Source organism: Rhinolophus hipposideros (assembly GCF_964194185.1).
Source record: "Rhinolophus hipposideros genome assembly, chromosome: 10".
Classification (NCBI taxonomy): Eukaryota; Metazoa; Chordata; class Mammalia; order Chiroptera; family Rhinolophidae; genus Rhinolophus; species Rhinolophus hipposideros.
The window spans coordinates 87,457,909-87,483,388 of NC_138056.1; the positions used below are offsets into that span (position 1 = coordinate 87,457,909).

General features: G+C 50.8%; 1 protein-coding gene across 1 annotated transcript; it reads right to left on the reverse strand.

The window, feature by feature from the left end:
• Window positions 1-471: 471 nt before the first annotated feature.
• On the reverse strand, window positions 472-25,080 carry TRIM29 (tripartite motif containing 29; the record flags this gene model as incomplete). The annotated part of the gene is made up of 9 exons (XM_081063749.1): window positions 472-534; window positions 2,753-2,829; window positions 5,772-5,867; window positions 8,085-8,177; window positions 10,620-10,721; window positions 13,239-13,437; window positions 14,629-14,862; window positions 15,631-15,726; window positions 24,277-25,080. 9 exons carry the CDS (start codon window positions 25,078-25,080, stop codon window positions 472-474), a joined length of 1,764 nt encoding a protein of 587 aa, XP_080919875.1.
• Between the last annotated feature and the right edge of the window lie 400 nt (window positions 25,081-25,480).

Below are 25,480 nucleotides of genomic sequence, written 5' to 3' on the forward strand. Positions count from 1 at the left end.
GGGGAGATGGGCAGCTGTCTTGGTCAGGTACCTACTGACTGCATCATGGGGCAAAGGGCCTTGGAGAGAAATGCCCAGCAGGTGTGAAGACAGCAGGGGTATGGACAGAAGAGGCAGGCTGGTACTACTTGGGCCCCCACTGCTAGCCCCAGTGATCCTACCCAAGAGCAGGAAAGTAGGGGTGAGGGGAGAGAAGCCCACCTATCTCCCACCCCTGTGATACTTGGCCTCTAAGCCCAAGAAACATGGTGACCACTGAAAGCCTTGGAGCAGGAGAGGGGCCTGGATGGAGTAAGGCTAAAGCAGAAGGAGAAGGGAGGCCAGGACAGCCCTGAGAGGACTGGCAGAGGGCTAGAGGAGGGCAGGCACAGGACCGGGCTCCCTCCCACCCAAATAAGAACAGTAGCAAGAGCAGCAGCGTCAACTGGGGCGGGCAAGAGTGGCGGTGCCTCATTCCCGCCTGTCTGGAACTCATGGGGCCTCGCTGGACCCGATCCCACTGCCTTTGTTGACGTAGAATGGCCGGTAGTGAGACTGCAGGGAACAAGAGTAGTTAGGAAGGGCAAATGGCAGTGGAGCATACTAGCCAGACCCACCCTACCCTAACCTCCCCCAGGAAGCAGCAGTGGTATGAACCCCAACAATTCTAGGGCCTGTGACCTAAACCTGCAATCTCTATCTACCCTGTGCCCAGAGTTGAGCCCCAATGTTATCAGTCTCCAGGTTCAAATCCTAATTAGAGTTGATTCTCATCAGTCAGTTGGTGAGCCTGAACCTCAGCCCCCTCATCGAACTTTCTCTGCATGGCCCAGGAATGCCCTCCCAGCACCACCATAGCGCCCCTTTACACAGGCACAGAGCAAGAATGACTCATACGAGGTCACAGAGCAAGTTGGGGAGAAGGCTGGGACCACAACCCAGGCAGACTCCCAGTCAGCCCTCTCTTCACACACTATTATCTGCTTCTATTCCCCCAGCACTGGGTGCTAGCTGGGAACACCAGAACCCTGCCCTGCCATGCGTCTCAAGGTGGTGATGAGCCTTCTCTGCTGACACGCAGAGTCTGGGAGGTAGGAGAATATGTGATAGGAAGGGGAAGGATCAAGTCCAGGAACAGAAGGCTTCCATTTTCATCCCATAACTGCATTTTCTAGTCCTGCTGCTGCCATGCTTCTGGATCATTTGTGTCTAAATTATACACATGATCACTTAGCTCCCATCACCAGCAAATTAAAGATTCTCTCCAATTAAACCAGCTCCAGTCACTATGGACCAGAGTAAGTTACCTCCCCATACTCTGACCTCCAAATGCAAAGACAGAAGAGAGCTGGGGGCTCTAGACCCTATCCTTAATAGACGTCACCCACATCCCAGAGCAGCCAGCTAATCCTTCAACAGGGCCTGGCATGGGCCTTTAGGAGAGAAGCAGTCATGAAAGCTGGAAGCACAGCATGTGAAGGACAGTCCCTGATCGCTGAGGTCTCGGGCAGGGGTCAGGCATGACAGGGCTATAGGGTATTAGGGGGTCATCTCATCTCAGCACCACATTATAAACATGAAGAAACAAAACCCCCAAAAGAAATCTGACTAGCCTAGGATCCCACACCCAGCAGGTGGCTGGATGTTAAGACCATGCTTCCCTCTTGTGCTGCTCTTTGATGCCCCAGGCTCACGGTCATTAGCTATTAAAACCTAAAGACGGGGTCTGACAATTAGGTTCATGAACTCGTTGCAATGATGTTGCTAATCTGTTTTGATCTCAGAGGGATTATTCATTATGACTTTGTACCAACTGGACAAACAGTTAACCAAATTTACTATTTGGAAATGCTGAAAAGGCTGCATCAAAAAATTAGACAACTTGAACTTTTCACCAACAGTTCATGGCTCTTGCCTCACGACAATGCACCAGCTCACACGGCACTGTCTGTGAGGGAGTTTTTAGCCAGTAAACAAATAACTGTGTTGAAACACCCTCCCTACTCACCTAACCTGTCCCCCAGCGACTTCTTTCTTTACCCAAAGATAAAGGAAATATTGAAAGGAAGACACTTTGATGACATTCAGGACGTCAAGGGTAATAAGATGATAGCTCTGGTGGCCATTCCAGAAAAAGAGTTCCAAAATTGCTGTGAAGGGTGGACTAGGTACTGGTGCTGGTGCATAGCTTCCTGAGGACAGTACTTCAAAGGTGACTGTAGTGAGATATGTAGCATTTTTTCTAAGATGAGTTCGTGAACTTAATTGTCAGACCTGGTATATCTATTCCTAACTTTGCAGACTCTGCCTCACCATGCCATCACCCCAATTGGTCCTATGCTGTCAGAGCTGGAGAACTGGCCCCAAGGGGGTTGGACTCATCTCTAGGATGGCTGTTCGCTGGACTGAGCAGTTTACATTTCCAGAGCTGGCAGGGACCAAGCCATCATTCAACAAGCATAGAAGCCCAACAACCATGTGCCAAATGAGAAAAAAACCAGGCTGCCTATATTACAGATTAGAAAACTGAGCCCAGAAAGGGCATGCTTACCTAGGTCCCCTGCCTATTAGCCTTGGGTGTCTACTACCCTTTGCTGCATGCAGGTATGCAGGCCACTGCTGCCTCCTTTTCCCACCCCATTGCCCAGTGACGTCACCATTCTCCCACAGGCCCTGGGCAAGTGATGACCAGTCGTCCCTGGGGAGCCCCATTCAGTGCCTAATCTGGACATGCCTATGCCCAGGTGGGCTTTCCTCGTGGCCCCTCACTCACCAGCAAAGTCTGCTTGCCAGATTTCCAAGTCTGGGGCTGGGCCTTGGGGCTTTGGTTCCTCATAAGGGAGGGATAGCCTGCAGAGATAAGAGGCTCCAGTCAGAGGGCATGGACATCATGCCCCCTGGACACACATGCCATCTCCAAAGTGATCACCAAGCTCCGTCCAGCCCATTACCAAGTACAGCCACCCCCTTGAAGAGCTATACAGTAGCCAGGGGTCCCCACAATGGGAAATCCTGAAGAGGTTACTAAAGGGAGGAGACCCCAAGGCAGACAGAAGGAGGAGCAGGCCAGGTGGGCGGGGCCAGGCGGCAGGTGTCACTCCCAGATCCAGGGCAGGATCACAGCACTCTACGCCACCCATCCTGAGGACTCACACTACTGACATTCCACTCCCCCCGCCCCCAAAGCCCAGGAAAGCCATTTCATAAGCACAACCTGCTAGGATTTTCACCAGGAGGTGCTCGTTCCCACTCCCTTATGCTGCATTCCCATTTGTTGGCTTTACTTATGCCAAGCATCCATAGGCTGACACTTTGCATATGTCTCATTGAGCATCCACCAAATTTCTGTGAGTTCAGCAGTTTTCCCTGAGTTACACAACTAATAAGCAACAGTCAGTAATGAGCCCAGGTTTGGCTGGACTGCAAAACCCACCCTCACGTTCCTCCTGTGCAGCTCTGTTGCCTCTCTCCTGCTTCAGAATCAGGAGGCTGGGATCCAGGGAGGGACAGTAATATTCCATGTGGCAGTGGTCTAGGCTTAAGACAGAAAACCCAAGGAGCCTGGAGCCCATGGGTGCTCTCTGAGCCTGGTCCTGAAGGCACTGGTAGAGGGTAGAGCTTTCTGGGTCTACCTCCCCACCCCTCCTTAGAGGGGTCTATAAGGAGCTCTAGTCCACACAACTGTGAAAAGCACTCTCAGGATCAGCTGTCAGCCTGCAGGGACAGAGAGTGGTACCTGGGAACAACAGGCTGTGATCTGGACACAGAGAAGGTCAGCACGGTCTGTCCTTGCCTGTGGTAGCCTCGAGCCCTGTCCTGGCCTTCTCTTAGGGACAAGGGAGTGGTCAGATCCAGAAACCACCTGCAGCACTGCCAGAATGTGAGTTAGCTGGACCTTCCCTGGGTTGGCACTTAGCAAGGGGGAAGAGATAAAACAGAGAACCAGGGTCTCTCCTTGAATCTGGAGATGGAACAGCCTTGGAAAGAGAGGGTCCCGTGGGTTCTGAGAGGGAGGATGAGAGAAGATGATTTCAGGTCTCACTTCTCCATTTCCAGAAAGAAAATCCCATGCCAGCCAGCCATGAAAGAGGTGAGGATGGGGATGGGGGAGGGGTACCCAGGAAGCCAGCCTTGTGCAGCAGGCAGAAGTCCAGGGCAGGGGGAGCCAGGGATGGCAGTGGGGCATTCATCCTTATTCCAGGGGGTTCTGGGGAGGGGGAACCAGAGCACCCTAGAAGTGGCAGCGAGCCCCCACAGTATCCCACCTGCTCACTGTGGCAGAGAAAGGGGAGGGATTAGAAACAAACAGGTACCAGGATTATTTTTAAACAGCCCACTGGTGTCCAATGCTTTGGAAAACTCTGTGGTGGCCTGTCCCAAGGTGGTGAACTGATAGGGGACTTTCCCAGTGCCTGCTGGGAGAGAGAGAGGCATTAGCAGCACTGTGCTGGTCTCAGGAGGGGCCAGAGGGAGTCACACCTTCCCCAGGGCGATGCCATTCCACAGCCCTTGCTCAGCCCTGCCCAGCACTCTGCCACAGGCAGGGGTTCTCCTTGCACATATACAGTCCTGCCCAGAACCTCTATCCAAGGCCATTCTCAGTGATCTGGTGAGTTGATCTCTGTGAGGGTGACAGGGGATGTCCCTGGGTTATTCCAGCAGGACATGGTATATTTGACAATGGGCTCTCCTAAGGCCAGGCATTCTGCAGAGAAGGCCCTGCAGGCTGGTGGGGAGATACTGAGAAACATGAAAGCTCAGAATCACACTTGAAAGTGGGCATCTTCCCTGCTGGGTGGCCTTTGACCAGAGAGCAGGTAGGGATCTGCTGGAAGCCAAACAAGCCAAGGGAAGACTCAGACTTTCCCAGGGTTTCCTGCAGGCTGAGACCCTCTAGTAACATTCCCTTTTTCTTCACCTTGCTGATCATTCCAATAATCTCTGCCCTGGGCATAGGCTAATATCCCAGCCAGGAAGGGACAACCGAATAAAGACATCTTCAGAGGCCACTGCTTGAGGGTCTGCCTGCCTTGCACAGCTCCTGTCCCTCCCCCGGGCCCCACCCAACCTGCTTGTCCTTTTTTTCCAGGCCAGATATGTTGGTTGCTAGAAGACAGACTAAATTACTCCCACCACAACCCACCAGAGCTGTCATTTGGGCATTTTGGAAGAGACATGAGAGCCCCGGGCGCCACTGTGACCTGGGGTTTGTCTCCAGCCTATGATTCAAAATGACCCAACCCCAGCAGACAAGAGGCATTGACCACTCAGCCTTGTCAAAGAGTTCTGGGGAGCAGAATAAGACTTGGAAGCCGTAGGGATCATCTAGTCCCACCTTTCCCAAAGGACCTCAGCAGGACTCTGCCTCTTTAGGATGTTGACCAGCGCCATATGGCCACAGGGTTCTAGAGTCAACCAAGGCTGGGAGTCACTATGTGAACAAAGTTAAATAAGCTTTCTGCAGCAGGAAGACTCAGGGGTTCAGCCTTATGGAAGCACCCTGGGAATGTCTGGAGTGGGAGTTGTAGAGGATGTGGTATGTCCCCACCTCCCTGATACTGAGGCCGGTTGTCACAGTGCATCCTTAGGAAGCAGTGTATGAAACAAGCTTTGAGAAAGACCATTGTGGCCTAGCCCTCCTTGACAGCAAAAACATGGATGGAGGCAGCCTTCAGTCCAAGGCTCTGTCCCCTTCAAGATGAGGAACTGGTGAGTAAGTGAGTAGAGACCGTTGCAGGGCTTGGTGGGTGACAGGAAAAGCAGGGAGGACAAGGGGGGCATGGAGAGCTCACCTTTCAGGGAGAAGGAGGAGCTGCCTTGGACGGTGGGCAGGTCGTCGGAGCTCTGCATGGTGGAGGAGAACTCCCAGACCCGGGACGTGTAATTACCTAGTAGGGCAAAGGAAGGGCATCACACCAAGGCAGAGGCAGGACGAGACTATTTCCGTGATTCTCCAGCCCTCTCCATGTCTGAAGCCAGAATGCTGCTGGGCTCCAATCATGCCTCCCAGTAATCCTTCCTGCCATGAAAGTTGTCCTTCTAAACTATAAAGTGTCATCATGTCCCTACCTTACCTAAAGCCCCACTGTCCTCAGACAGATGTACGAAGTCTATAATACATGGCCCACAGCTCTTTTCATGAGATGCTGCCCCCCCCACCACCACAGTCTCCACTAGGCTTCATGTCTCTCCCTTTCTCTCCATTGTTCAACATTCCACCCAGGATGCAGTCTGAATTCCTTACACACACCAGGCCTCTCTTGCACAGACCAGGTCTTCTGCCTAGGATACTCCACCTGCTCCCCTACCCTTAACAAATTCATTTATTGGATCTTCAGGTGTCAGCTTCCACGTCATCTCCCCAAGTTTGTGATGCCTCAGCCCAGGCCCCACCTCACCCTGCACCCCTTGCCTCCTAGGTTGTAGTTGCATGTTCAATTGTTTGTCTCTCCCACTGAGCTCCATGGGGCAGGGGATGTGCCCATCTGGCCCAGCATGACACTCATACCTGGGACGGAACCTGGTACCCAGAAGGTACTCATTCTATGGTTGACGAATGAAGGAGCAAACAAACAAATGAATACAAACACATGCTAAAACATGGGGACAGAAACAGCTGACACAACTCCTGGAATTCAGTTTGCCAAGTGAAATGGGCTGCAAATGTTCATTTGCAAGCATGTCCCTGGGGTCTAGAGGAAAGGAGGCAGTGGCAGAGTGTGCAGGACAGCAGGGGCACCACTAGGGCATTTGAGTGGGGGACTTCAGGACCTCTATGGATAATACATCCTTCTCCAGCCCCTCTCTTCCAGCAGGCCTGGGGAGGCATGGGGAGAAGTCCTCATCAAGCTCACTCCATGCAGAGTCCCCAGTCCTGATGATCTTCTCTCACAGCTGCGTGCAGGGAGGGCTGGGGCTGATGTTTGGACTCAGCAGTCAGAGATGGTTGGGGCTGCCCACATGCCCCAGTGTGAAGGCCCTCCCACAGGGACCTCAGGAAGCCTCTGCAGCATGGCACTCCGTGAGTATGTCCACCCAAGGCTCCAGAGAACCATATGTCTTGCTTTTTCATTCACTCATTCATTCATCTACTCTTTCTTTCATCAAATGCTTTCTGAGCCCCTTCTTCTGGCCCTGGGGTTGCAGTAGTGAATAGGACAGATCCAGATTCTGCCGTCACAGAGCTCACAGTCTCCCATGCATGTGATAATGCACTGTGAATACAGTCCTGGACATAGAGGCCAGATTGCCCTGTGTACAGGTGCCCCTGACCATCCAAATCTCTGGGCCCTTGTCCTCACCAAAAAGCACCCCCTCCCGTACTCCCTTCTTTGCCTCTTCAGATCTTCTAGTGCTGTGTCCGAGGCAGGGGTTCTGATGGAGTTGGCCCAGTCCCCTCCCTCCCTGCACATAACTGCCACGTACCCAGGAGCCTCTGGGATGGAAGCACAGACTAACAGAACCTGGTTTCATTGAGCACGTGGCCCTGCTCTCAGCACAATGTTGCCTTCAGTGCACTAGACAGAGAGACCCTGCACATGGCAGCTCTCCTTGGAGAAGCCACATCTCCACCCCCATTTCACCTCTTCTGGGTCTTAAGGGCATGTCATTTGCTCACCTCACATGGTTTTCCAGGGATGGGCCCATTCCATATCATGCCATCCTTTGCATTAACAGCTACACTAGTTTGTTTTAACCATTGGACTTTTCAACACAGAAGTACACAAAAGTAAAGGTTTTTTTGTTGTTCCTCCTGCCCTGATACTTGCAGAGGCAAGTCTCCACACCTAATCCTAGGTTCCAGTTCCCCTGACTCATCCTTCAAGGAGAAGATCACATGGACTCAGGGATTTCCAGTGAGGCTAAGGTGCCCAGCTGCCTTTCCTCCAGGATAATTAACAATGTCACACATGCGCATGCATACACAGGCACACACATTCTTTAAGCTCAGTAGGACTCTTCCCCACACATCTCTAATCCTGCAATCCCATCTCAGATCCCCACATTCACCTTGAATTGGGGAGTCCAGCCCCCCTGCCCATGGCCCAACTCCTACCTCCTGCCCACACTGTCCCTGGCCACCCTCAAGCTAAGCCACCTCCTACCTTTGGTGCCATAGAGATTGTTGAAGTTCTTCTGGTTGATCTCCTTGGAAAGGCGGCTGGGGGATGCTGGCTGGTATGATGTCCTGGCCCCAACTGTGAAGTAAAAGGAGCATCATCACAGAAAGGTGGGTCTAGTTCAGTCAGGTCCTTGTGGCCTATGACTTGAAGGGAGTTAGGCAGGACTCTGTGGCCCCAGTGGCTTTCCCTGCCTGTCCCAGGACCTGGATTCCATCCCTACGATGGCTCTTTGGGGTCTAGAATAAGGTGATCACTTAATTTACCACCTGGAACATTTTGAGAGTGAAAGGATGCTACTGATAATTATACCAGGAGTACCAGGTATAAACCCAGACAGTCCTGGATAGACTGAGATGTGTGGTTATCCTACTTGGGAGCTCTGAGGCTGGAAAAGCCAACACTGCTCTCCTGAGCCAGTCCCTGTGTGGATGTGACCCCAGAGTCTGGGAAATGGGGTTCCTGTGAGGAAGGAGGGCCATGGTAACCATGAAGGGAGCAGAGGCTCTGGGCCCCTGGCTAAGTGAGGGCTTGATGAGCTGGTGCCCATAAACATGACCCAGGAGCTTCCCCTCAGGGACAGGAGACTTGTACTGCACAGATGCTTACCACCATCACCACCCCAAATTCAGGCTCTCACATCAATCTTGAGAAGATGGCAGAGTGGGATCCATATCCCCACTTTACAGAAAAAGAAAACACGTTCCCCACTTGTATCAGGGTCCTTCTATCTGCTTCTCCTCTCCCAGCTAACTAGCCCCCCTCCCAGTTCCCACCCATCTAGTCCAATACCTGCTGGTCCTTTCTCTAAACCTCTGCACCTACAGTTGCTCATTCCTCTCACCCCAGTACCCTCTGTCCATTATAGCCACACTCTCTTTATTGAGAATATTGCCCTCTTTTAGGGATTCTGAAGACTAACTTCTCCTGGGAAGTCTTCCTGCCCAATCCCACTGCCCCAAATCTCTCAGACTCAACCTGGTAGCCTTCCGGTGGACTTGTTTCCTGATCTTTTTGCTGACTCTCCTTGGCCCTTCCCTTGCTTCTACTTGCCTGGGAGCTCCCAGAGAGTAGATTTCCTCCTCTTTCCTATCCCCAGTACAGGGGCAGGGACACTGGATGAACCTGTTTCTTCCACCTACAAATGTCACAGCCTGACTAATAGTGACAGAGTTAGAAGCTCTCCTAGCTTTTGAGTTCAACTTCCTCTCTTGTCACATAGGGATATTGAGGGGGCAGTGACCAGTCCAAGGCTCTCAAGGTGACATCTTGGTGGGTCTGTGCTCTTTCCTTCATCCCTCATTACTGCTTTGTTCCCCTCCTCACAACCTAAAGTCTGCACTTCCCTCAAACTTCTACAGAGCAGGGGAGCCAAAGCAGAGAAGCGGTCTTTGGCACATCAGGGTCTTGTCCTCAGAGTATGGAGATAGCTAAGAGGGAGATGGCCTAGGCAAAGGATGCTGGGGTGTCTAGTTAGTGCAGTTCACCCTCTCACAGTACTAAGTCCAAAGGGCAGCATTCTGGGGGGAACAGAGGGCAGCACTGCCTGTCCTATACCAAGAATGTGGGGCATGGGTGGGGGAGGGGACTCAGGCGCCAACTGCCTAGCCAGGCCTCCACCAGAAGTCCAGGTGTTGTTTTCAAATTGGATGAGGCAGCAGAGGTTCCTCTCTACTGAGCTCCTCTCTTCCAATCACCTAAGCTCCTCCCATTGTGTGTGTGTGTCTGAAGTACGTGAATCAGTGCTGAGGACTTGGGGCTCTTCCCTTCCAGCCCCCTGTGTCTTGCCCCTGTCTCCTTTCTGTCCTTTCCCTTCATCCCACTCTTCTCCAAGAGCCCTGCCCCACATATACCTGCACACACCTCTTCTATTAAGGCTGGCGGGCCTAGCATACCCACCTTATGTAATGGACATTGTTGTGGTTTGTTGTTGACGCCAAAGAATATGACAGGCTACCACAGGGCAAGGACAGGCAGGTGTTGGTCTATACCCCCAACCAGGCTGTCACCTCTGCAGGCCAGGACTTTACAGGGCCTAAATAAGGGCTGAGAGGGCCAGGCTGCATGGCACAGCTTCCCACATAAGGAGGGAGTGGGAGGAAATTCAGAAGACCAGCTGTCGGCCTTACCCTTGAGGAGCAGAATGATTCTGGAGGAGCCAGCCCTTTCACAGTACTACAAAAATCTAAGCAGAAGCAAAACACAGCTCAGCCTGGCAGATGGGAGCAAGTGAGACCAGAAGCCAGGAGACCCTCTGGAAGGAAAAAGAAGGAAGCATGTGGGCTGGAGGTAAGGAGTGGGTGGGGACTGCCTGCGTCACAGGGGAAGGAAGACTCTAAGGAGCAGGGTGCCAGATAATCTGTCATCTAAATCACAATGCTTCTGACAGTGAGAGGAGGCCGTGTTAATGATTATAACAGGACAACAGGTACATGCCAGGGCTATCCCAGGCAAACCGAAGACAATCACCCTGCTCAGGGGGACCAGGCTGAATCACTCCACAGAGCTGCTTTCCCTTACCCTTGGGTGTGAGGTACATGGAGTATCTCTTCATCGTGTCTGGTGCATTCCATTCACTTGCATAGCTGTTAGTATAGTTGTTCATGTAGCGATGATCACCTCCTGGGAAGGAAAGAGGTTGGGTCAGCAGAGGGACTATAGGAAGGAACAGCTGGCCCACTAGGGGCAATCTTGGGCTCTGTTGAATCAGCCATAGTTTCCTCTGTCCCAGGGAGAGGCGAGGCTCTCTAACTTCAGAGAAGGTGACGTCTTGACCAGCATCTCCTCTGCTCTTGAGCTCTTACAGGGCTGGAGAGTCTGCAGTGAGCCTCTCTTGGACTGACCTTGTGAATAAGATCAAGTGCACAGCACTTTGCAGTTTACAAAGTGATACTGATATCCATTTCTTATTTGATGTGTACATCAACTCTTGGACTGTTATGAATCATACCCATGTGACAGATAAGGAAATTGAGACTCAGGAGGTGAGTGAAGTCACTTGCCCAATGTCACATGGCCAGTAAGGGCAGAGTTGGGGTTTGAGCCCTGTCCCACTTCCTAGCTCTGTCCCAGCCACTGCTGGCAGCCCAAGGGGGTAGAATGACGATTGAGCAAAGGCATGCAGAGAGGAGTGAGCTGCTCAGAATGATTACTGACTCCTCACCCTCACCCCTCCCCCAACCAGCAGACCCACAAACCCAAACAAACTTCTGGCTCAGTGCTTGTCTTCCCCAGCCACCCTCCACCCCATTCCTTTCTCTTGCTATTTCCCCATCTCCTACTTTCCCTCTGCCCTTCCTTCTCTCTCTCTCCTGGGCAAGAGAGAGCCCTCATTCTTCATCTCTATCACCTATGCCCTGCAGGTCCTGGCACAGAGTAGGCACTCCATGACAAATAAATGGCCTCCTAGGTGTTGGCCCAGCCCCTTCCCCACCTTCCCCAAACCCAAGATGAAGGTAGTCTGGTGTCTCCCAGCCCCCAGGCCTTTGACAATGGAATGAGACCCTGGTCTGGTGGGCAGGCCTGCCTTAGGGAGGAGAGGATGGCCACTCCAAGGTCTGACTCAATGGCTACCCATCCCCTGCCTCTTATAGCCAAACACATTCCCAACAACAATATAGCAGCAACAAAAACCAACATGGAGGCCCAGGGCCCCACGCACAGATGAAGGGCTACTGACATGAGCAGCACCCATCCCTGCTCCTGGCAGCCACCTCCCTGTACACCTTGCAGGGCACAGAGCCACACCTGCACAGAGGCTACGGCCAATACAAACTTGACCTAGAAATAGCACAGTGGGTGGATGGCAGGTAGGGGTTCCTTGCGAGACTCACAGGCTACACTGACCCAGTCAGAGCTATCCTCATAGGTCTGGCCAGACCTCAGCTGAGGGGCTCCTCCACCAGGGACTGTGATCATCACACTCCCCAACCCTTCTGCATGGCTACCAGCAGCTGCAACTTCTCGGATGAGAAGGCATGAGAGGCTGAGTAACAGAGTGTAAAACCCAACTGTTGCCCTTGCTTAGTTGTGTGCCATTAGAAAAGCTACTTCTCTGAGCTTCAGCCTTCTGGTCTATGAAAAGCAATATATCCTGAAGGGAAAATAAGATATTGTAAGTGAAAAGGTCACACAAAGCCAGCATACAGGGAGGACTCAATCTCTGTCAGCCATCACCATTGGTAGCATTGCCATTGTCATTAGAAGGAGGATTTCAGGACCTAAGTGCTGCTTAAAGCTAAATGATTGTCTTATCAGTCCTTAGGTATGATTAAATGTCCCCCAGTTTCACAGGGACACTACGTGATATCACCATCACAAAGTGCCCTGAACCCCGGTTCTTCTACCTATTACCCCCTTCTTATCCCCAAAAGATTCACAAGCTCCATCTGGAGACCAAAGACAGAAGTCACCTCTTTTGGTGTGTTTGGGGCCAGAAGTTGTTAATCAGGCTATGTCCTCAAAGGCCTGTGTTGTGCCTAGGCCACCGGGTAGGGCCTTGGGAAAAGTGTTCAGGCTTCAGCCCCAAAGGGACTGAACTGAGACTGGTGGAAAAGGACTTAACAGGGTAGTTTCTCAAGTTCAGAGTCTTTCTGTTGGCCTCTGCAGGGTACAACATGACTCAAAAGAAGCTGATTTCAAGGGAGCTGGTGAGTCACTGAGACATGATGTATCCCATAGTCTCCAGCCCCGCCCAACAGGCCAAGTTCAGCCTCTGGGCTCAACACCACTCGCAGTCACAGTGACAGGCAGGTTCTCACTGCAAGCGCAAATGCTGTGCTAGGCCCCACCTACTGGATTCTGCAAGCCGTCAGTTTGGAGCCCGCCCTTGGCAGCACCCACAGAGATGTAGGTCTGAATGTAAGACGCTTGCTGAGTCCGGTGGGCGACCGCAGAGAAGAGACATTTGGCAGCCGGTGCCCAGATTCTACCTGCCTTGGAGGCCCCTTGTGACTAACTTTAGCAGCAAGTCCAAGGCAGGACTACAGTCCCTGAATCCTAGTCCCAATACCGTAGTTGCAATGGGTGGCTGGGAACAACAAGGGGCCAGATGGCTGGATGTCAGCCTGCACTAGGCAGCAGGAATTGACTTAGGAGAAAAATGTCCATGGCCTTGGGGCCTGCCCACAAGAGACCTACCGTTTTCCACATGGCTCCTTTCAATGAAGTTACGGCTCAGGTCTGCCTTGCACATCTTCTCAACATGACGCATGCACACATTGAGCAGGTCGTCCTTGAAGTTGCCAAGTGACTGCCCCAGGCCCTCCCCCTCCAGGAGAACATGATAGGTGGGAAGGGGTGGGGGGAAGGAGTAACTGGTCATCAATGCACCAAATTCCTACCAAGAAAGAAAAGAAGCCATTAACCTTTGGGGTGCTTAGGAGCTTTGGGGACCCTTCTATGTTGGGAGTTCTCCCAATCCAGCTGGAAGACTCAGCACTGGGAGCCAGAGGAGCTGGGTTCTAGATCCAGCTCTGCTATTAACTAGCCCCATTTCTCTTCACCAGGCACTAGATTCTTCTCTGTAAAAGCAAAGGGTTTGACTAAAATTCACTAGATGCTAACACTAGCAGGCAGATATGTGACTCCATGGTTCCCACCTCCAACACTAGATACTTCACGCCTACCTCACAGGGGTTTATGAGAGTGACACAAGCTGTAAAGACTTTGGGATTGAAAGCACTAAAGAAATGCAAGGAATTCCTAGAGAAGTGTGGGTCAGTCATGGTGGTATCTCCACCTTTACATGCCACATTCATTCCTGCCCCTATCCTTTTGCACTTTTTCTCTCCCTTTCCCCTCCCTGGAGAATCCCTCTGTCTTCTCAAATCCTAACTGACCTTCAAGACCAAATTTACATTCCACCTCCTCCACAAAGCTATCTTAGATTAATTACTCCAGCTTGCTGGCCCTTCTCAAAACTTCCATAGGCAGTTATCTCCTGAATCACATGTTTTATAATTTAATTATATACTCTTTTTATTGTTCTCTAATTGTACATGTCTTATCTTCCCAGCTAGATTGCAACTCCTTAGGGGCAAAAACCATGTCTTATACTTCTCTATTCTCCCTAACACCTAACAGAGTACTGGGCATGCAATAGTACCCAAAACACTTTAGCAGACAGAAGGGTAGATGGATGAATAGACAGACAGACAAGGTCAAGGATAACAAATATGTAACTTATCTGTCACTCTCCCATACCTGAAGCAGGCATCACCAATCAATCACAGAACTCTTTCCTTGTGCACGTGAAGCACTATGAGTACATATCAGTTGAAATTGGTAGAAGGTGACATTCGTGTGCCATTTTTGGATTAAGGAAATCCAAAGGTTTAAGGTTAGGAAATGGCTTGAATATAAAAATTAAACAGATAGATGGAAGAGAGCTTGGATAAATGGATGGATGGATGAGTAGACAAATGAATGGATAAGTGGCTGTATGTATGTATGTATGGATAATGAATAAGCGTCTGAGAAAGTGGATGGGAGGATTGAAGGATTGAATGATGGAAGAATTGCTTGTTACCTGCAGAAACAGCACTGAGTCGCTGATGCTGTGCAGCTGCTCCCTGGTCTGCTTGTCCTCATGCAGCACTTTGGTCCTTTCATCCAGAGCATCCACGATCACTTTCACTTGGTCCACAGCGTCCTGCTCCCGCTGCTCCAGTGCAGCCCTCACTTCCTCCTTTTGCTTCTCCAGGTCCCGCACCAGGTCCCGAAAGTTCTGCTCCAAGATGGCTTTCTCATTGGTGGTGAAACTCTGGGTCCAGATAAGGGGAGTAAGGAAGGAGTAATTTAAAATCCTCCCTAGAGTTTTCAAATTACTCCTTGTGCAACACAGTTAGGGAATTTCTACTGTCTCAACCCAGCAAGCCTGTTTGGTCAAGAATCTCATTTAAAGGAATCATTGAGGGATGCCATCTATTGATAGAGATGACCAGGTTTGTTTGTTTTTTTGTTTTTTTGTTTTTTTTGGTCTACCTTTCTTTATCCATCTGTGGCTCCTCCCCAATTACCATTCCACCTTTGGACAACTCTGTGGGCCCAGAAGTGCCCCGTATGAGTCAGGGTGTACGCACTGAAACCAGGATCAAACATCATTCAGAAAGTGATTCGATGGGTATTTAAGTGGCCAGGGTCAAGAGTCAATGATTTCAGATCATGTTTGCAATTATTCAAACCATGGCAGACATCATCTAGCCACATTGGCACAGTAAAGGAGAAAGGGCATGCATTTGGTGGCGGGGTAGTCTGGTGGGCAGAGCAGACAAAGGAGATATTGGAAGACAGGTTGGTGTAGTCTTTATTTGCTGAGATGATGAGTGTTAGGTGATGGGCAAGATCCCATCTGGATTCCTGGCCCAGACTTAGAAGGAGAATTGGTAGACAAACCAAAGTGGGTGGATAATCCCAAAAGAAACAAGTGTGGGATATAAATGTGTGCCTGAGACCTTAAACAAGAGGTCTGCCTCCTTCCCGGCAGAACAGGTCAGGTAAGAGTACAACGAGAGGTCTGAGGGAAGCTCACCTTGATACGGTCCTTTTCCTTATGCCACTTCTCAGCTTCATCCTCAATCTCAATGATCTTGAGCTGCAGCTGTTCTTTTTGCAGTGACAGCTCTGTCTGCAGGGAAGGGGCCAGGGTTGGAGGAGAAATCAGGGGAAAAAGGTGAAAGAGAACCAGAAAATCAGGGAGTAGGCCCACCAGGGAGAAAACTGAGACAGGGCTCACTCTTCATCCATTCAGCCCCTCATTCATCAAACACCAATCAGGGTCTAGGACATTCCAGGCACAATGCCAGTTGCCAAGGATCCAAAAATACTGTCTCACTATAAACTTAGACCTCTGGAGTTAGACATCCCAGCTATATCTTTAAAAGGGCTAAACATCTGCAAGACCCCCTCCACCTAATATGAGCAGGAGAGACTCCTATTTATGGGGTTCCCACTCCTTTCAATGCTCCTGGGGCCATTGGGAAGATGGAGGAAAGCTCCTGCCTCTTTCAAGTTAAGGGGAGGGAGGGACCTCGCCCAGCTAGGCTCAGCCCAGGGAGTGCCCTGTGGAAGAAACAATGTACAACATTTTTATGGCATGATGTGGGGCTTGTGTTGCAAGCTGCAGCTAGTGTTGCCGCTGGCAGGGACTCTGTCTGGGCAGGCACAGCTATAAACCTGTTTATGGAAAAGGGAACGCAGTCTGCAGTTTGGGCAAGACAGAAACTTTTATTCAGGGCAGGAGAGAGGATAGTGAGGGAGGCAGTGATGGGTGGATGAGAAAAGAGCAGGCGAGTTTCTAAGGATCCTTGCTCATGGCGAGGTCATGGGTCTGGGGTGAGTTGGGAAGAGAATTTATCAGTAGTGTATTGGGATATGAGCTCTCATATCCATATTTTTCTTCCACTTGGAAAAAATGCCCATCTCTGAAAAGCAGCTATAACAGAGACAAAAGGGGAGGCTTGAAGCTAAGGCCAATCCAATTCAGGCAAGCCAAGAGGTACTTCTTTTGTTCTGCTATATTCCCCACTAGTGCTCTCAAAGCATCTTCCAACTTAGAAGGCCGGTAAGTGATCTCCATCTGACATAATGAAAGACCAAGGCATCCAAGAAGGCCTTGGAGTGCTCAGGTCTACCCACTACAATGGGTTTTGAATGCAGAGTCACACCTCTTTCTCCACTCATCTCTTTGAGGAACCCACGAGAACAGTCAAGATGAGGAAACTACAAACAATTAAGAATGGAGGTTTGTTGGCAAGGAGTCCTGAGCAGCTGGGCACAGACTTTACCACACGTCACACCTCCTGAACGCTTCACCTAGCTGAGGTGGGTGTTGATGGGGAACCTGCTGCAGACACCCAGGGAAGTGGATTGATGGCAGAGAGAGCTTACCTGAATTGTTTGGAAAATGTGCCCAAATGGGTGGAGAGCTGGTGGGGAAGACCTGGGGGAGGTGCTGCAGAGCTCCTCAACAGAAAGCCCCTGATTCCATCTCCCAGCCCCACTCACCCTCCTGAGCTCTCCAGCTAGGAGACCTTAGCTTTCTTATCAGTAAGCATCTGCCCTGCTAGCAATAGGCTGGAAATACCACAATATGGTAAACACCATCACCAGAGATAGAAAATTATTGTCAAGAGGAGGGCAATAAAAGAAGATGAGGTTGGGGATTTGGACTGGTGTCTGCAAAAAGGCTGGAGAGAAGCCAGCTGTCAATAAACACAGTGATAAGAGGATGGAGAGAGCAAAGGGAGTTAGACCTTATTGTGGACAGCAGAGACTCAATCCTCACACTGTCTGAGGGTGCACAGCTTGAGATCCAGAACACAGCAGCTGGCAGAGCCAATAACTCGGAAGGTCCCAGGAAGTCTAGGACTGGAAGCAGACCTGGGCTGTGAGGAAGGGACCAAGAGGCTGGATGATGGGTCTGCCCCAAGCAACTTTCCTATCCCTAGAGAATTCCTGCATTGGCCTGAGGTCCATGGGAAAGCTGGAGGCCTCCCACCCACTGCAGCTGACTAAGCCAACTTAGTCCTACTAAACTGACTAGGGGACAGAGGAATTGGCACTTGAGTTTTTCATCCCCATCTTACCATCCCTAAAACAAGGTCTGAAGGACAGGAAAGTAGAGAATAAAAAAGCATACACTCCCACCCCAAGCCTGATGGGGTTGGGAGGAAGGGCAACCCTTCCATGAAATGAGCATGGGGAATCCAGGAGGGAGCCCACCCAGAGCACAGGACTGGAAGTCCAAAGGCTTAAATCCAGTTACTATCACTTCCAGAAAGTTGGTCTTTGCAAGGTACCTAACTTCTCTGTGCCTCAATCACCCCACGTTTCATGGAGATAATAAGAGGACCGCCTCCCCGGAAGGTTATTCAATGAACTGGGATCAGGGCAATGAAGCTCTCAGAATGTGCCTGGCATAGAGAAAGCACTGACTAGTGGTCCCAGTGTCACTGTTGTGTGTGGCACCTTCTATGGCTCAGGCTCAGAGGAGTGAGTGCAGTGTGGTAGGCAGGCCACCAGGGTACAGGTAAGTGAGGGGAGCAGACAAGTGTGATCAGTTGAGGTCTTGGAGTTCAGTAGTGAGCACAACGTGTGCTATTATGTTGGAGTCCAGGTATATTGTGTACACTGTCAAAATACAGAGTGAAGTGTGTATAGAGAGGCTGAGGAGGTCAAGACTTTAGACTGAAGGTGCAAAACAGAGGCTTTGATGGTGAATAATTGAAGCTTGGAGGATAGTAGGAAAACCAGAATGAAGGTAGGAAAAAGGGGGTGAGGGTAGACTAACCACCTGCGAGTACCAGGAGGTTTGACCAAAGAAGGTGAAGGCTAGAGGAGTCAAGTATGCGGAGTGAGCAGAGGTGCTCAGGGGGACCAGCTGGGAGCTATGTGGGGTGGGATGTGGGGGAGCTGGGTCAAGGCCTGCAGGTGAGGAAAGGTCATACCTAGACAAGCATGGATTCACCGGCCAAGAAGGAGAAAGGAGGCACTGTGCACAGAGGAAGGAGAATCCAAGGAAATTTAGAACAATAAAGAGCCTAGGCCAAGGGCAGAGGGAGTCAGCCCCTGGGAGCCATTCCTGTATAAGAAGGAGTAAGGAGGGCAGCGAGGCTAGCTGATGTGTGGAGAGGAAAAGCTAGAGGTGCCAGCCAATGACCTGAGGGAAAAGGGAGAGGTGTCTGGTCTGGAACCATGTGAGGACAGGGTCAAAAGTGGATGCATTGTCTGCAGCAGTGGGCAGAATCAGTGTGGAAGAGAGGCTAGTATTATTTCTTTGGGACACTAGAAAAATTGGACACAGGCTAGGAGGGGGCCTTGCTCCCACAGCATGCCTTGTAAAACCAGACTTGCAGGACACAGTGGGATCCTGGAAGGGACCTTGGACTAGAAACTCTGTACTGCTGGAATGGTCCTTTCTCATCTCTAGGATAAGGACTTTTGGGGGGTGATATCTCTGGAGAGGTATCCACCATCTGTTTACCTCTTTTCAATACCCCTGATGAAAAAGGCAGGATATAGAAAACAATACAATATAGGAAAGCTCCAAAGATATTGGATTCTCCTACAACACTAGGGAAGGAAGTATATTGATTATATTATTGAGCATCTACCATATACCAGGCATTTCTCCTTCAATCTGCAAAAACCCCTGTGAAGATAAGTGATGTTATCCCCCTTTTAAAGATGCAGAAACCAAGGCCTAGAAAAATGGCATAGCTTGAGTTCTCACAGCTAGAAAATGGTAAGGCCAAGATTCAACAGCACTCAGATTTTATTATGTGGCCTCTTAACCTCTAGGCTATTCTCTGTATCTTCCAGGACATTGTGCTTCCACTTTACTCCTACTAGTTCAGCCCATGCCGGCTCCTCCACCTTTGCAATTTGATAATTCTACCTCTTTCTCTAGTTGTTCCCATTTTATTCCCCATACCCACCTCATTGTCCCCTGAGGCCCTAGCTTTCTGCCTCGCTACCACCTCCCTTGGAAGGTGATTAAAGCCCCGGACGTTTGATGAGGCCTCAGCACCCCACAGCTCCCTGTCTACCCCTCCCTCCTGTCTTCCTCCTACTCCCTGTTTCATTCCCTTCACCCTGCCCAGGCCTGTTCCTAAATGCCTCCTTTGTTCCCTCTCCCACACCCTCCTGGTTGTCTTCCACTGTGATGCCTGGGACAGGCCCTGTGGAGTCCACCCAGTCTTGGAGGAGCAGAGGTTTCCCTGAGAGCAGACAGTGGCACAGCAGCTGGTGGTACCTCAGCTTGGATGGGGCCTTCAGGTGCAGACATACCTGAACACTCACCTGGACACATGTACTTGCACTGCCCCCAGGGAAGGGGTATTGAAGATTCGGCCGTAATCTTCCCCTGGCATGAATTAACCACATGGGCTGTGGGCTGTGACATTTGCCAAATGAGCCGGTTAATTGTCAAATTTGTACTCTGACAAATGGTAATTATCTGGATAAGAATCTGAAATGCTAGATAGATTTCCCCATTTCCACTCAGATGTCAAACAGCTCATTAGTCTGCTTCACTGGGGCTTACTGTTCCTTCTGCTTCTTTAGATGTCAGGACAGGGAAGAGGCAAAATGGGATGGGAAGAGCATCCACCAGGCTGTCTCCAGCCCAGTGGTGGGCCCTGCAGGAAGTTACCCCACTTCCCCAGGTCTTGGTTTCCCTTGGTGAAATTGAGCTGGATACTTGGTTTCCAACGTAGTGACACATTAGAATCCCCAAGGGATACTTAAAAATACAGATCCCAGGCCCTGATTCCCTGTATCTGTACCTCCTAAGATAAGGCCCTGGGGTCTGTGTCTTAACCATTCATCAGGCAATTCAGGTCAGAGGGCAGCTTTTAGAAGAGACTGAACTCAGTGGCCCCAAGGAGAGCCTGCCAGTCCTATAAAAACAAAGTTTAAAATGGTGAGAGGAAACAGCCTGGGTTATAGCCACACTAATAGTTTGAACCCCAATTCTGACACTTTGGGTAAGTCTCTTGGCATCTTTGAGCCTATTTCTCCATTTATAAAATGGGTGCAGTAACCCCCACTCCTGTTGGGACTGTTGTCAGGAGCAACCATGTAAACATCAAACCCAGTTCCTGGCACATAGACGTGCTCCAGAAAAACTGGTGTGTGTCTCCTGCCCATTTGCCTATCACTTTCCTTCTCTGCCTCCTGTCTTTAGCCCTCTTTTATTTTGTTGTTTTTCCCCTCAGCACCCACAGAGGTCATCCCACCTCCTTTTCTTACCTGCCCTGTCCCAAAGCAGGAATGCTCCTGCAAGATCTCCTTGGACAGTGATCCCAGCCCTCTCCATCACACCCTAGGCTTTTAGCCTGGCTTCTCTTTCTGAACCCTAGTTATTGCTGTCTGCCCAAAGAGCTTTCCTGCCCACACCAGCACAGCTCCCAAGGCTCAAGAACTAGTGGCTGTCTATGCCCAGCAGCCTGGAAGCTCAACCTTCGTGGAAGAATTGGGCAATGAGGAAAGAAGCAAAGCCATGGGGCATGGTGAGAGAAACAAACTGAGCCAAATAATGGAGTTGGGAGAGTGGCTGAGGCACTGAGTCTGAGCTGCACTGACAAACCAGGAGCTTGTGCCTCCAGAGTGATGCCCAGGCTGAGTGCTTCTCTGCACACACTTTGCCATGCTGCCAACCCATAGCCCAGCCAGGACCCACAACAGGGAAGGGCCACTGGTGGGTGCAGAGGCCAGGGAGGCTGCCTGCTCTGGCTCTGCTCTGGGACAGCCATCTTCCAGGAGGAGTCCATCCTAATCCAGTGTAGCAGGAGGGGCTTGGGATAGACAGAAGGGAGGTCCATGAGACACAGGAAAGGATGGATATGTACATTGTAAGCTCATCAGCCTAATCCAGCCTGGGAAATGACCAGAGGCAGAGGTGATGGACCAGAGGACATCTATGGGACCCCCTATGACATTTGGAGTGGAATTGAAAACTTTCTATACTTAGGCCCACCAAAAAAAGGATTGTCATGTTGCCACACCAAGGTGACCTTGCCCTAACGCTGCCTCTGCTCAGAGTCTATACATAGAACTGAGTCCCAGGAGATGAGCACCCAGAGCCCCGGTGTCATCTACAGCCTCATGCAGATAACCAAGATATGTCTGAGATGATCTCACCTGGGTTTTCACCATCCAGCCTGCAGAACAGGTTCTGGACACAGAGGTCCTTGCAAAAACTGTGTGTGGGCTAATGTTTGGGTCTGAAGGGGACGCCTCCAAAGGATGCCAGGATTGATACACTCATTCATTTTGATCCATCAACGCACTAACTTCACTCTGTGCCAATGTCCCCCACATCTGATGTTCCAGCACAGACAGGCCTAGACAAATTGCTTTGTTCCATTTCAGTCTCCCGGCTGCTTGGCATTTGCCTTCCTGTCTATTTCTATGCTTGTTGGTGCACGCATGCATGCACACACACACACATGCACACACATGATACATGGGTTCCCTCCACTAAAGTCATTCCAAAGGATCAGACATTTTCCCCTGAAAGCTCCTGTAAAACATACTTATCCTGAACCCTATCTCCTTAATGCCTGTCCCCTAAGTTGCTCTCAAACACTGGAAGAAAACTTAGAGAGATTGTTCCTCAAGCTCTATGAGCTTGGACAGGTCCCTTCCTTTCTCCGGTCTATGTCCCCACCTGCAAGGTGAAGAGGAGATGGATGAGGTTGCTAATACTCCATTCAGCCTCGTTTTTCTTCCTCTCTGATTTGATGTTTACCTACAGTTGCTGCTGTGTAACTGGGCACATGCTCCCCAGGCTTGTTTGTGTGTCTGAGCTCTGCCTCCTGACCTACATCATAAGCCTTCAAGGTGAGGGCTGTGTTTTTGAGTGTTATAGTAGCCCCAGTACCAGAACCTGAACTCTGAGCTCCTGGTGCCTCTAGGAAAGGCTGCCTGAGACATTCCTGTCCTCCAGGGGCACTTGGGCTTTTCTTAAGTGGTGATACCCTTGTTTCAGATAAAATTTGGGGCCAAAACCTATATATTAAAACAAGTAAATAGGAGTGTGTGTTGCTTGCAGTACAGGTGTGAACCTAGAGCCCCTGGCTTCTTGGCACCAATTTGCCCCTCTCCTTATCCCTGAGGCCTCAAAGACATTTACAAGACACCTAGGTTCCGAGGGACAATTTGAAAGCTATCAATCTAGTCCAATATCTTGGTTTCACACGTAGGGAAATCAAGACTGAGAGAATGGAAAGGACTTGTCCACTGTCTTACAGCTAGTTAGAGGCAAAAACCAGGGCTAGAACTCAGTCAGGTCTCCTAAAACCCAGTCTGAGGTTCTGTAATTTCTTGGTTGCAGTGGATGAAAATGATTGACCCTTTTCTCTTTTGATTTCCCAAGTAAGCTCCTGAAGGATGTGTTCCATGACCCCTGCCCCATCTCAGTCTTTAAGTATGAAGCTTGAAGCCAGGCTGGGATGAGAAAGTAAGGGGAACTGGAAAACCTTCTTGGGCCAAATGAGGCTTCTGAAAAGGATATTTGAGTCTTTTCCCATTCTTAACCGTCCCTCCCTGTCCAAGGATGTGGGCGAGGGGCTCAGGCAGAGACTAATAAACAAGTTCCTAGTCAGGAAGCCTGAATATGGAGAGGGTCCTGTGCTGCCCCATTCTAAGGGGTGCAAAAGCTCTTGGGGAAAATTGAGTCCCCTGCATTGGCCACCAGGAGGTTCCCTGCCCCACCCCCCCACCAGGAGACCACCCATGGTAGGAAGCTGTTTTGCTCCTGGAAAGAGCAGGCTTAGCATCTGTGGGGCAAGGGGCAGCCGTCACAGATGAGCCATTCGTTCAGAACACCTTCTCCAGTTGCACCACATTCACAAGCCTTCACACACCTCTGCTTCTCCCCATGGATGTACAGGCATAACCACATATATGGAACTCATGCAAACACACGTATCACATATATAAATATATGCAAACATCTACATGTGCATGTAAGTGCCCACATGTATATAACACACACACACACACACACACACACACACACACCCCACCCATACACAAACACCAACCCTCACCAATAGTGTTCACCTACAAGTATAGGCACATCCACATACAACCATAAACCAAAAGCACACAGGACCCAGCTGAGAGAAGATAAAGGAGGCCATTGGAAGAGTCAAGAGACTGGCTGCGGGGATCAAACAGAACACCAAGAAGCCACTGCCCTGAAAATGCAAACTCTGCAGCCAGAAAAAAGGACACTTACAGGTCAAAACTCCCTCCTTCTCACCCATAACCCATTTTCCAGGGGCCAGTCCTGCTCAGAGGGAATTTAAGAATTCTCTCTCCCTTAAATGAAAAAATAAGACACATGCCAGTCAGACACAGAGCCCAGGATTGAGTGCTGATTCTCTGATCTGACTTGAATTTATTCTATGACCTTGGTTAAGTCCCCATTCTTTTCTGAACCTCTATTTGCTCATCTAGGAAATGCCCCTGTCTCCTGAGGTCTTGGAGGATTGAGGAACTGCCTTTGACCTCCAGCCTCGTGGCATGCAGGGGCAAAAAAGAGCCAGGGACAGCCAGAGACTTAAGCCCCAATCCTTAGGAACCCTCAGTGGAGGAGATGAGGTGAGAAACACCCGTGGTGAGGGGAGAGAGGTCTGAAGTGGCAGTGAGGGGCCCAGCAAGTTACCTCCTTCTCGGCCTTGGCTTCTTCTACAGTCACTGTGCTGTGATTCTTGTGCTCCTGGAACATGCAGAGATAGCAGATACAGGTCTGGTCTGTCTGGCAGAAGAGCTCCATGGTCTTGCCATGCAGGGGGCACTTGCGGGCCTCAAAGTCCCCAATGGGCTCTAGCAGCTGGTGGTCACGGAAGGCAGCACCCTCCAGGTGGGGCTTGAGGTGCAGCTCGCAGAAGGAGGCCTGGCACACCAGGCAGGACTTGACGGCCTTCTGCTTGTTGCCGATGCAGGAGTCACACAGGACCTCCTCCGAGCCTGACTTGGAGCTCAGGGCGATGACCTGTTCGGCTCGGGGGTAGCTGTTCCTCCGGACATCGCCAGGCTCCACGATGGACATGGCTGGCTTCCGGGGCTCTGAGAAGATAGACTTGCGCAGCTCCCCCTTCTCCACAAAGGTGACAGGTGACTTTTTGGCAGCCCCCAGCTGGAGCCCAGCATAGAGGGACCTCTTGCCTTCCCCAGAATCCATGCTGAAATAGTTGGAGCCCTTGTCATCCACAGACTCCACAAACTGGATAATGGGCCGCCGCCACTCGTTCCCCGAGAACAGGGAGCTCTTTCCCTCACCTGTCTTCAGGGTGCTGCCCAGACTCTTGCCCTCAGCTGCCTCCCCGCCATGCCCATTGGTGGTCTTGGCTTCTTTGCCATCAGGCTTGGCCCCATTATCCACGCTGCTGGTGGGGCCTGGCGGGCTGCGGGCTTCCCTGGCTTCCGGGCTGGCCCCGTTGCTCCGGGAGGCATCAGTGGCTTCCATCTCAGGCACTGGTTGATCTGTTTCAGGCTCACGGGGCTGCAGGGTGGTGACCTCTCCGGTAGAGGTCTCAAAGGGGAGTGGGACAGGCAATCACGGAATCCAGAGACACACCTGTAGGGAACAAGGAGAAGGAAAAGGGGAGCAGAGAGGAGGGACAGCTGGCACAAGCCTGACACAACGGCCAAGAGAGAAGCAGAAGAGAGCCAGCAGAGCGGCTAATTATACAGGGGCCACGCCCTGCACATTCATACCTAACCTGATTTTTAAAAGAAGTGATTTTTTCCCTCCCCCAGTTTAATTATTTTCCACAGCTCAGCAACCAGTTGGGTTGCTTCCTTTTGACGTACTTTCTTCTCATCAAGAGAGTGGGGAGCCTCTGTCCTCACATGTAGGCAGACTT